The sequence below is a fragment of the Macaca nemestrina genome, chromosome 4 (assembly GCF_043159975.1).
Source record: "Macaca nemestrina isolate mMacNem1 chromosome 4, mMacNem.hap1, whole genome shotgun sequence".
Taxonomy (NCBI): Eukaryota; Metazoa; Chordata; class Mammalia; order Primates; family Cercopithecidae; genus Macaca; species Macaca nemestrina.
The window spans coordinates 63061306-63073579 of record NC_092128.1 but is presented as its reverse complement, the minus strand read 5'-3'; the positions used below and the strand labels follow the sequence as shown (position 1 = coordinate 63073579).

General features: G+C 34.3%; 1 protein-coding gene across 5 annotated transcripts in view; it reads left to right on the top strand.

Annotated features, from left to right (window-relative positions):
* The window catches only part of LOC105475411 (semaphorin 3E), a 292501-nt gene that overhangs the window by 62933 nt on the left and 217294 nt on the right, over window positions 1-12274 (top strand). For 3 of the 5 annotated variants that reach the window (XM_071094755.1, XM_071094753.1, XM_071094752.1), the window contains exon 2: window positions 430-525. The exons of 1 other annotated variant lie outside the window; for it this stretch is intronic. In XM_071094755.1, coding sequence (XP_070950856.1) covers window positions 430-525 — 96 coding nt within the window. The remainder of the gene's footprint in view (window positions 1-429; window positions 526-12274) is intronic. One more of the 5 variants, XM_071094754.1, reaches the window with a different exon arrangement.

Genomic DNA, 12274 nt, shown 5'->3' with positions numbered 1-12274 from the left:
AATGACAGAAAAACTTCGCAGCCTCCATAACTGAGTGAACTAGACAATTCCCATAATTGTCTCTCTCTTTCTCTCTCTGTCTCTTAGTGGTTCTGTTTCGGTGGAGAATCCTGACTAATGGATTCCCCAAATGAATTCTCAAAATTCTAAGTGATGGAGACAGCATTTGAATCTAGGAAATTTAGTGCAAAAGCTTATACTCTTAATCACTACTCAACAATGCCTTACTCAGCAGTTAATCCAAACTTTTTTTTTTTTTTTTAGACAGAAGCTCACTCTGTTGCCCAGGCTAGAGTGCAGTGGCGCAATCTTAGCTCACTGCAACCTCCACCTCCTGGGTTCAAGTGATTCTCCTGCTTCAGCCTCTGAGCAGCTAGGATTACAGGAATGAGCCACCACTCCTGGCTAATTTTCTTTTTTTTTTTTCAGTAGATGTGGGGTTTGGCCACGTGGACCAGGTTGGTCTCGAACTCCTGACCTCAGATGATTTACCCACCTTCGCCTCCCAGAGTGCTGAGATTACAGGTCTGAGCCTCGTCTAATCCAAGTTATTTTTAAAAGCCAAAGCAAGGTTTATTTTTAGGGGAAAACAATCTCTCTTTAAATGTACAACTTCTAAGACCAACTTGATGACTTTTAAGTGGAAGACTTTCATCCACGTAACTTTTTCTATGCTTTGCAGATAATGAGGGACGCTTGTCCATAAGCCCTGTAAAATGAACTGGTATGCCAAACTTACAGCACCTTGTTATAATCTAATAATTTTATTTACATTCCCTATATTCTTCTTATATATTCCTGGTGAATAAACTGAAAACTAAGTTTGCTTTAACTTTCTAGAGGCACTACCTAATTTCTTACAAGCCTCAAATTGGTTAAAATTCTACCTTGAGTTTGTGAATATATATATATATATACACACACACACATATACACACACACACACATATATGTATATATATAAATCTTTAAAGAATGTTTGACATATGATTTATTATATATTTGTACTGTTGACATTTGCTTTCTATGATGACATTGTGTGGAAAGTCTTTAAGTTTCTCTTTGGTAAACTTTAGAAAGGAATAAAACACAAACTGAATTCTAAGAACTTCATAGTAACTAATTCTCAGATATATATCTATTATAGCCTTTATTTTATAGCCTTCAATGTACAAAATGCAGAATCACAGCTATTCCGGTAAGCATGAAATCTCCTATGCCGAAAGAAACAAGGAAACTGTGTACTTGTCATTTACTGTCTTTTCTCTGTCTTCATGCATCTATGACCCTTTAACTTGAATATAGCAATTTCGGAGTTCAAGGAAACCTGGAGTCTGTACTTACATTGTTGACTATAGAGATTATTTCCTTTGCTAGAGCATGCTGGGTAATGATAGACTGTACACAAGGAAAGGAAAACCTGCAGATTTTTATTATAATGTTGCGAAAGATAAGTTTACTTAAAGAAACCTCTATTATAGTCCCTTCTTCTGCTTGTCTTGGTCTTCAAAAGAGAGTCTTATGATTAAAATAGCATGCCAAATCTCTTTGGCTGCTTTAAAGTGATATAAACCTAACAGATTATATTAATACAACTAGAAAGAACCTTCAAGAGTTTCCAAACTTTATTACTCTTTTGGCAGTCCCAAATCCATCTGAGATCTAATGAAAGCTATGCATGTTCTCCCTAGAAAAAGGAACATTTCTTTTGGATTGGCAGGGATTCAGGAACCCCCAGGTGTCCCACATGGTTCAGTAATGCCAGATTCACAACTCATAATCCAGCCAATGTAACTGTTTCATAGATAATAAAAATGATTCAGCAAGATTATGACATGGGGGTGTATGTCCAAATTATCTTGTAAATGCGTTTCTATTTGCATATACACATGCAGTGATACGTTTGCTTGCTGTGAAATATACAATTTGAGCTCAAGTAATTCAGTCTATGCCTCCTTTGTCATAAGGATTTCTTCTCTCAGTATGTCTCTTAAAAGAAAACATTTATCATTGACTTTAGGCTACACCAGAATGATGTCATCTAGAGATTCATAATTTTATTTGCAAAGACTTTTTTCCAGTTAAAATCACATTAACACATTCTGGGATGTGCATGTGCATATATGTTTGGGCCAGGGGACACCATTAAACCCACTACCCAAAGTTGCCATTTATGGATCATTTGTTGATCATTTATTGATCAGGCCATTGAATTAGTATTTCTTCTGAATTTACCAAAATTTCATGAAGTAAGTAGCAAGGCAGGTCCCACTACAAATGAGGGCACTAAGAAGCATAGAGGTTAAGCAACATTGTAGACTTCACACAGCTTAGTCAGTGTTGGAGTTTTTGCGTGACCTGTATTCTCAGCGCTCAGGGCTTAATAGGAAAAGCTCAATTTGTTTCCCAAAGAAAACAAAACCAATGATGTTCTTAAAGTCTTCTTGGGCTTTGTGATTTAATAAAATAGAAAATATATTAACACAAATAGCTAAGATACAAAATAGAAAGCACATACAGTGAAGAGAAATGTACATAAATTGTTTAGAGAATTCAGAAGGAGCTGATTTATCCAGCCATTTATCAATCTGTGGTGTCTTAATATCCTAATACAATGAAGCTGACTATAAATTCGTCATGTAACATTTTATCTCTTTAATACTCATAAATACAAATCTCCACATTCTGGCATAAAAGGCATTCAATCATTCGCTTACTCACCATTGATGGAGTATCAGACAATTGTGCTTCAAACTCAGGATTTATTGATAAAACAAAACAAGCAAATGCTGTCCCTTCTTCATGGAATGTACATACTGGTGGGAGAGACAGACAACAAAGAAACAAGAAGGCAAATATGTAAAACGATTGCTAATTTTAGTGAGTGTTATGAAAACTATGGGAGGCTCTGGTAGAGAAAAGTGAAGGAGTCTTTGTTTAGGTGGGATGGTGAGAGTGGTCAGGGAAGGCCTCTCTGTAAATGGGATACTGTTGCAGAGGTGGAAGCACAGACAAGGACTTACTCCTGAGAAGAGCAAAGAAACAGCTGTGCAGATGGAGGGAACAGCACATGCAAATAACTCATGGTCAGAGAATGCTTAGTGTCTTCAAAGAACTGATAAGGATTAGTATTGGGAATGTCACCTACTGTGACCTAGGCAGGGGCCAGGGGATGTCGACTCTTGCTTACAGTAAGGAATGAGAATTTTTCTCAGTAGTAAGGCGAAAATGCTGCAAGAAGTAAACAGGGAAACAATATAACTGAGCTTTTTGGGGGAAGATTGTGTTTGCTGTTCTAGGAAGAATAGATTGGAGGTGACAAGAGTACAGGAGAAGGGACCAGTGAAAGGGCTTTGAGAACATCAAATTATCTGTCAATATTCAAACTTCATTTAAATAATGGCTTGACTCATGTATCTAGAGATTACACTTACACTATTTTTTTAAAGTTTACATCTATTGTCAATATTACAGGAACTACTAACTGTAGCTACTCTGGGGAGTGACATTGGCAGGAGGAAAGTGGGGAAGGCGTAGTGGGAAAGCTTGCTTTGCATTATATGCCTGAACTGCTTGGAATGTTCTGAGCCGGTACTTCAACTGCTTCCTGAGACAGCATCCAACACCACCTATTAAAGTTCTCCAGCATACCAACTGACTGAGAAATAATACACATTTTAGTTTTCTATCAGTGGTATTTTTTAGAAATTAGTGTTCGAGTCCTACTCATTTTATAAATCTGTCAATGAATCATTAATTTGGAAATAAGTTTATCAAATATTGAGTTCTATAGATATCACAAGGTCAGCTTATGGATGTTAGACAACAGGCAGAGTGCACAACATTTGAGTCTGGTCTTTGGCATTCATTAGCTGCATAACTTGGGCAAGTAACTTCTTTCCAAGATCATTCCCCACATTTGTAAAATGTTTATTATAGCTGTGAGAAAGAACATATGAAAAAAAGTTTTATTACATGTATAATAGTAACATTGGTTTTTATGGTTAATATATAGCAATTTTCTTTGATTTTAATCCCCTTCTTACTTAGAATAGAAGTTAGAATGCTGTAACATGCAAATAATAGAAAATTCTACCTCAACTGGGTAAAACAAGAACATTTATAACCTAACTTCGCACAAAATCCACACATAGGAGGCTCCAGAGTACAAGAGTCTAGTCCCTCTTTGTACACATTAGCTGTGTAGGCTCAACAGTGTCACTGAGGACTCAAGTTCTTTCTGATTTCCCAACGCCTATCCTAAGCTCACTCCTCAGAATCCTCCTAGTCACAGGTTGGCTATGGCAGCATCAAGCATCACACTCACCCACTCAGGCATAATGAACATTTTTGAAAGAAGAATTTATGTCATCTTGAATATATCTTTTTAATAATGAGGGAAATTATCAAGGAATCCTCCAGCCAAACTTCTTTAACATATCACATGAAAGACAGAATTTCACATATCAACATCTAACCAGTTCAGAATTGTGTCATATGTCAATATCTAACCAGTTACTGACAAGAAAATGGGGTGGTTATAATTGGGTGAGAACAGTAGATATTTAGCTCCTGAGATAGGGATGGAATGGAGTGGCTAGCCAGATAAATACGGGTAAGGACAAGAAGAAAGAAGAAGTGAATGAATGGTAAGCAGATAAAAAGCAGAATCTGCTACAGGAGAATGCCCCCAGCTACTTTTGCTCGTGCACAGGGATTGATTGACAGTTGATTTCTATACTGCTTCTCCTCCTTCAGAGACAAGCCCTTTCTCAACATCCACTCACATCTTGAAAGATGCCAGTCCCCAGTGGAAAGAAATGATAAGTGTTTTAAATGATGAAAATGCTAATTATCATAATTTGATCATTACACATGCATACAGATATCAAAATATCACACTGTACCCCATAAATATGTACAATCAGCTTAAAAAATACTAGTCAAAGTTTTCTAAAAATACATCAGTTTAACTCCGCATAGTCTTAGAAAGAATTTAGACCTACATAAACATTACATAAAATGTCTATATCACTTGATTCAACAATTCACTAATAAATGGGCAGAGATTTGTGAGGACACCTGTCAATAAGTAATTTTAATGTTATCAGAATTTTTATATCAAATTCAGAAAAATAATGTTACTATAATAATATAACTGATTAATCCAGACAAGGAGATAGCCACAAAAAGTAAAGCACATTTTAAATTTTGTTTATATAAACATATGTCTATATACATGTGTATATTTACATACATATACACAAAAAGTGAATGAAATATTTTATTTTTTGTTACTTATGTTTTCATATTTATATGTGTATTTGTGTTTGTATATGTGTATATATAACATATAAATGAATATTTGAAACATTGTTTCATTGTTATGTAAAAAAGAAAAAGTATCTCAAAAAAATTCAAGGGAGAGATTAGCCGTATTCCTGTAGTTAGGCAATCTAATTCCTCTGGCATCTGCCAATCCAAATAGATACTAAATTATTTTCATAAAATATTGGTCATTATTTTCTTGCTCTGTGCTGTTGGGAAGTTTTGCTTTCATCAGCCATTTATCCCAGGGATTTTACCTTTCCAATTTGAACACTTGATCAGAGGTACAACTGTCTACAGAATGGAATGGCTCCTGATTCTCAGAACTTCATTCAAACAGAGGAAAAAGGTGGTTTACCATCTTATTGTCTTGAGGAGTCTAAAACAGAGCTGTAATTTGTGTCTTAGGGCCACTCACGTGACAAGTTTCAAATTCCACTGTTTATTGGGAGTATGGTCTTTTAATCTCAATTTTATTTTAAAAATAAAAATAAAATTTTAATTTTCTGTTATTTTATTAGTTCATTAATCACAAATGAAGCCTTTATTAGTTTATTATTTATATGTATATATTACTATTTATTTTTATTTAGATATATTTGTTTAATATAATTTTATTTTTATATTTACATTTTATTGACATTATAATCTTTCTTCCTTTTGTATATGCGAAAAATGCTTACATTTGAGACTGCAATAGAATGAAATATTCTCTCCATGACTTGGGAGTTAAGGGTTAGTGTAGAATTATGATCCCTCATTAAGCCTGCCTTAAACACTTCAGTATTCTTTAGAAGTGTAATTCTATTTCTTTTAGCAGCACATGAGGAAAAATAATGTTAGTATTTTGCAGTTAATTCAATTACTTTCCACTTGTGAAAATGGTGACAGGATTTCCTATTGCTCTGAAAAGCCCTCCAACCATTATCATTGATTGGCAGTATAGAAAAAATTCTGCTTGTGAATGAAATGAAAACATTGACTGTACACTCTGACAGATTGTTTTACAGGGAGTTTTTGTCCATTTTCTGATACTCTGACTCCAGTAGCAGTTTAATGATCAATTGATTAGCTAATAGCTTTGATCAAATTCCAGATTGAAATTATCACTTGCGGCGATTTTGAAGTTATGTGATGTCGTTTTATACCATATTTATTTTTGATTTAAGCTACTGATGTTTGCAAAATTGCTTTTCTATGATGCAAAATTCAGTTTATTAAATTGGGAACACTAAAAAATAGTAGTTTAAAAACATACACTTTTTAAAATGCTATACCAGTTAAATAAACATACCATTAAAATGTTTAAAAAGTATGTGTAGCTAAAAACCCAGTAGTATTATTTCCTCATTAGGACTGGTCCTTCAAATGGGAAAATTGATAGAGTTCACTTCCTTGTTCTTGCAACCCAGAAGTTTAAATTACAAGAAAAATAATTAAAGTTCCATGGCTGTAAATATTACCATGGGCAGTGCAGTGATCTGCTGCAATTGTGTGTGGACCATTGAAAAAATGGTTTGTAATTTTTACTGGTGGAATGATACACAAGGGGCAGGTATTTGGAAAATATGTGTTGAGTTTTATTTTTAAAGACCTGTGAGGAGTTAAGGATATTAGTTACGATATGGATCCCTAGACAGATGCTGAATCTTGTGAAGTTATGTCTTAATTTCACTTACCATATAGAAAGTAACATATACTGATGTTACTTTTGACAGCCTAGGATAATACGCCCATTTCAAAGTAGACATTTATGAGGTTTAATTTATGAAACTTTAGACTACTGAATATTAATTTACCCTTGTTTTTAAAGTCCTAGTTCATCATCTAGGGAATATAAAGAACTGCAATAATAAAGATCTAATACGATTTTTGACACGAAATTCAACATATTAATAGCTATGATAATCTTAAATAAATTTTTTAGTAACTGTATTTATTGAACAAATATTCACAGCATTTAGTGCCTTATATTTGTTTGGAAAAGAAGTTAAAAATTAAAATAATATAAACCCTATCTACCCTCAAAGCAAATAGGAGAGGGTTATATAAATGACAGTTATGGTTCAATGGCATAAGTACTATGATATAGAGGATTAAGGAAGCATGGAAAATAAATTTATCACGTGGAAAAGTCAAGGAAGACTTCTTGGAGATGTTTCGTGAACTGTGCATGATGAGTTGGAATTAGCTATATGAAGGAGAGTTGGAAAGTGTCTTCAAGACAAGTGGAAAATAATCAGTAAGTTACAACCGAGAAAAGATCATAGTCTAAATTCTGAATTTAGGAATAGGTAGTGAAAGTAAAGAGGTGGGGATGCACATGATAGATAGAAAATGACCAGAGCATACAGCATTTGTTGAGAGAATAGAAATGAAGGAAATGATTGAAAGGTAGCCATCTAGAATGATTCTATTGGTCCTAGCATTTTAGGTAAGGTGAAGGTGATGGAAATGAGGTCAGTTTTAACTATATTACTTGGTTTGTAGTAGAAGTGAGTAATTCAAGGAAGGTAAATTTGAGAGAAATTAATAACTTACAGGCAATCCAAACATTTTAAAAATAAGAAATAGAAGCATCAGAATATTCTTTCTATTTGTAAGTATTCCTATCAAGTTTTACAAATAATTTTGGATAAAGAGATTTATGATGTCATCGACTTCACTATCTTATCAAAGTTCAGATTGTTGTCAGTGTACATGGTTTTGTTTTTGTTTTGTTTGCTTTTTTAATGGAATTGACACATAAAATTAAATTGATTGCTGCTTTAGGCACAGAGTAGAGTGTGCTTTGGTTGACTGAACTGAGCAAAAGCAAGAACATTTACCATGTTCCCAAGAATGACTCATTCTCTCAGGAAGTTCATTCATGGCTAGTTTTCCAAAAACAAACATAACAAGCCAGATTTATGGGCTAGTATTAGCTACTTTTCTAGCTAGCCAATTAAAAAAAAATTCAATAGGTTTTGGGTTACATGGATAAATTATTTCGTAGTGACTTCTGAGATTTCTGGGATTTTAACCTTGCTGTAGTAAATGTGAATGAAGAAAGAAAAAGAATAATTGTCAAAGTAAAAACTTGTTTCTAGAGTTTTCTTTCAAATCTACATTATTATCAATTAACTGGGACCTGGTACAAGTCATTTTGCATTGACCTAGCATTGCTAATAACATTTTCTTTTCCCTACTTTTTACCATGTACCAATGGTTGTCTTGCTACAAGTGAAATGCAGAAATATCTGCCAATGTCAGTGGGCCAGTTTTAATCATAAGTTGACTTAGTTTATTTCAGAATATACTGAACAGCTATACAACCCTAAATTCTACTTATTTGATAGACAATGATTCCTTTAAAACAAATTTCTCTAAGACTTTTTAAAACTTAAGTACTTTTGAATTTGAAATAGATTGAAATTTTTAAAAAAGAATACCTAAAGTTGTTCTGCTAATCAATTCAAAATGAGATTGTCATACTAAAGCATCTTAATTGTACAAATAGATTGCATTTACATCGTTTATTACATAATACCTAGTTTATGCATAATAAATAACCAATCATTTTTAGTTTTAAAAAGTTTTCCGCCCTGATAGATTTAAATACAATTAATTAAATAATGTATCATTTTTGAAGCCTAACATAACTACTCAATTCAACATGTATCTGCAAATAGTTAAACTTTATAATAGAATAACATGTTCTCTCTTTTGAAATCTATACATCTTAATAAAGCAAGGCCACACTTTGCTCTCTTATATTAAATACTATTATGTCAATAGTTATTAATTTAATTTCTATATTTTTCTGATTAATTAAAATCATGGTACTAACTGATTCCAGAACTTCTGTAATTTTTATTATTCAAAGACTTACAAAGCTCTAAGTCTAAAGGGCCAGTATTTGAATAAGCTGTCTTTTGTTATGTCTATATTTAATTGAATTTAGGCATAATCATTTCTGTTTTGAAGTCATCTGCTTTTTATTGTAGTAAGTCCTGGATTTCTTGGTTTTCTCTTCTTAGTTACAACTGATTCTACTAAGCGAGGGAGTTTGTTTGGGAGTAGTGGTGTAGTATAAGAAAATAAATATTTTCTACCTTCTTTTTTTTAATAACCAGTTTTTTCTACCATTTGTTTTATGAATTTTTAAGAACGAATAAAACAATTTTCTGTGTTGGTCAGTGCCTTTTAATAAACCAAATTACAGATTCTATCTTTTTCTTTGAGATGGAGTCTCACTCCGTTGCTTAGGCTGGCATGTAGAGGCATAATCTTAACTCACGGCAACCTCCGCCTCCCGAGTTCAAGCTATTCTCCTATCTCAGCCTCCTGGTTAGCTGGGATTACAGGCATCTGCCACCATACCTGGCTAATTTTTGTCTTTTTATTAGAGGTGGGTTTCGCCATGTTGGCCAGGCTGGTCTTGAACTTCTGATATCAAGTGATCCACCCACCATGGCCTCCCAACATGCTGGGAGGATTCTATCTTTTATTAACTACAATAGTATAAAAATTCATTGGCATAGCAATGTTAACACAATAGAGCCATTAAGCCAAATTAAATATCAGAAATCTAAGAAAACTCCCTGGTGGTAAATGAAACATTTTTTTTTATCATTTAATACTGTATTTTTTAATGAGAAAACTCTCACAGTCATAACTGGATGTAAATATATTCTCTCACCAAATCCTAGTAGAAATTCTAAGGTAATATTTTTTTCTTACATGTGCTAACAATATGAGTTAATGTTTAGATACTTTTTAAATTCTGGAAGCTATTTAGATTACTCACGGTTTCTCAAAATGAATGTATTTTAGATGACTTTATTTAAAGGTAAAAAAGAGTCATATCAAAGTCGAGATAAAATTGTAAATGAAGACTTTTTGCTATTGTTAAATATAAGTGTTATGAGATTATTTATAACTATGAAAAATAATGTATTAAATTACTTTCAATCTTCTTCTTTTTTTTTTTTTTTGAGACGGAGTCTCGCTCTGTCACCCAGGCTGGAGTGCAGTGGCCGGATCTCAGCTCACTGCAAGCTCCGCCTCCCGGGTTCACGCCATTCTCCTGCCTCAGCCTCCCGAGTAGCTGGGACTACAGGCGCCCGCCACCTCGCCCGGCTAGTTTTTGTATTTTTAGTAGAGACGGGGTTTCACTCTGTTAGCCAGGATGGTCTCGATCTCCTGACCTCGTGATCCGCCCGTCTCGGCCTCCCAAAGTGCTGGGATTACAGGCTTGAGCCACCTCGCCCGGCCTACTTTCAATCTTCTGAATTGAGAAATATTCCTATGACTTTGTAATAATAATAATAAATCACTTTACATTCTCTCTCCTAAAGCCAATTCTCCTCTATTAATGCTTTAAAACCTCTAACATCTATCTCACATTTCATCTGTGTTTGAAATGAGAATTTGCCAACACTTTATTGTCAATATCAATTGCATCCAGTTTGGTATATTAGAGGATTATTAGAATATAATTTATTTAAGCAAAACGTTACAAAATATACATACAAAATATAATATTACAGTGATTTCTCCTACTTGTAAAATAAATAAATGCAGTATTGATGAAATGGCTACTCACAAGACTTTTGTGAATTTTTTTTTTTTTTTTTTTTTTGAGTCAGAGTCTCTCTCTGTCGCCCAGGCTGAGGTGCAGTGGCCGGATCTCAGCTCATTGCAAGCTCCGCCTCCCGGATTCACGCCATTCTCCTGCCTCAGCCTCCCGAGTAGCTGGGACTACAGGCGCCCGCCACCTCGCCCGGCTAGTTTTTTGTATTTTTTTAGTAGAGACGGGGTTTCAGACTTTTGTGAATTTTATGACCACTAGAACATGTCTTGGAGATTACATTATCCCCTCTGGTAGCGTTTTGAGTCTTGGTAAGTTACTTACACCCTATTATTCAAATTCTAACTTCAGTTAAAAGAGTAATGATTATTGAAAGCATAAACTTTCAAAACAAAGGGAAAACATGCAACATATGCTTTTCAAAACTGTCTTCAAATTTTTGGTCTCCTTGGACAAAAGGAGCGGTATAGACCAATCGGTTGATCTGTCTATCTATCTATCTATCTGTTTATCTCCAATCTGTCATACAGGCATATGTATCATTATCTGATGATACAAACGTTTACATAAAAATTTTAATTATGATATTTATATTTAAATCAATGTCTAACTCTGGTGTTTTGAGTAGTGATTAGGTGGACTATATATATATGTGTGTGTGTGTGTGTGTGTGTGTGTGTGTGAAGTGAATGTAAATCTTCCATTGCATAAGGGAGAAAGTGTTGAATCCAGTTTACAAATATTGAAATGATATAAAGCAAACTTATTACCATGATGGAAATTATTTGGAATTTTAGCTGTTGATAATTATTGCTAAATATAGATGAGTTGGCTGGGCGTGGTAGCTCGCACCTGTAATCTCTGCACTTTGGGAGGCCAAGGCAAGTGGATCACTCAGGAGTTTGAGACCAGCCTGCCCAACATGGTGAAACACCATCTCTACTAAAAATACAAAACATTAGCCTGGTGTGGTGGCATGTGACTGTAATCCCAGCTACTCAGGAGGCTGAGGCACGAGAATCACTTGAATCCTGGAGGTGGGGGTTGCAGTGAGCCAAGATTGCACCACTGCACTCCAGCCTGGACAATAGAGTGAGACTTCGTCTCAAAAAATAAAATTAAAAAAAATATAGAGAGATAGATCCATAGACAGATGAATTATGCTCTTTTGACATAGCCATTCTTACACTTTCATCTCGGATATTGAAAAGAACATACATTTGCATGGCAAACTGACTTATAGAAAAAGATCAAGAATTAGAAAATGCTTGGCAAGTTGTAGTCATTCCATGCTTATATATCCTGTGATATATAAGCATGAAGTCGTTTTAGAAACAGAAAGTCCAATTTTAGCTTGGCTTATTACTGCCCACT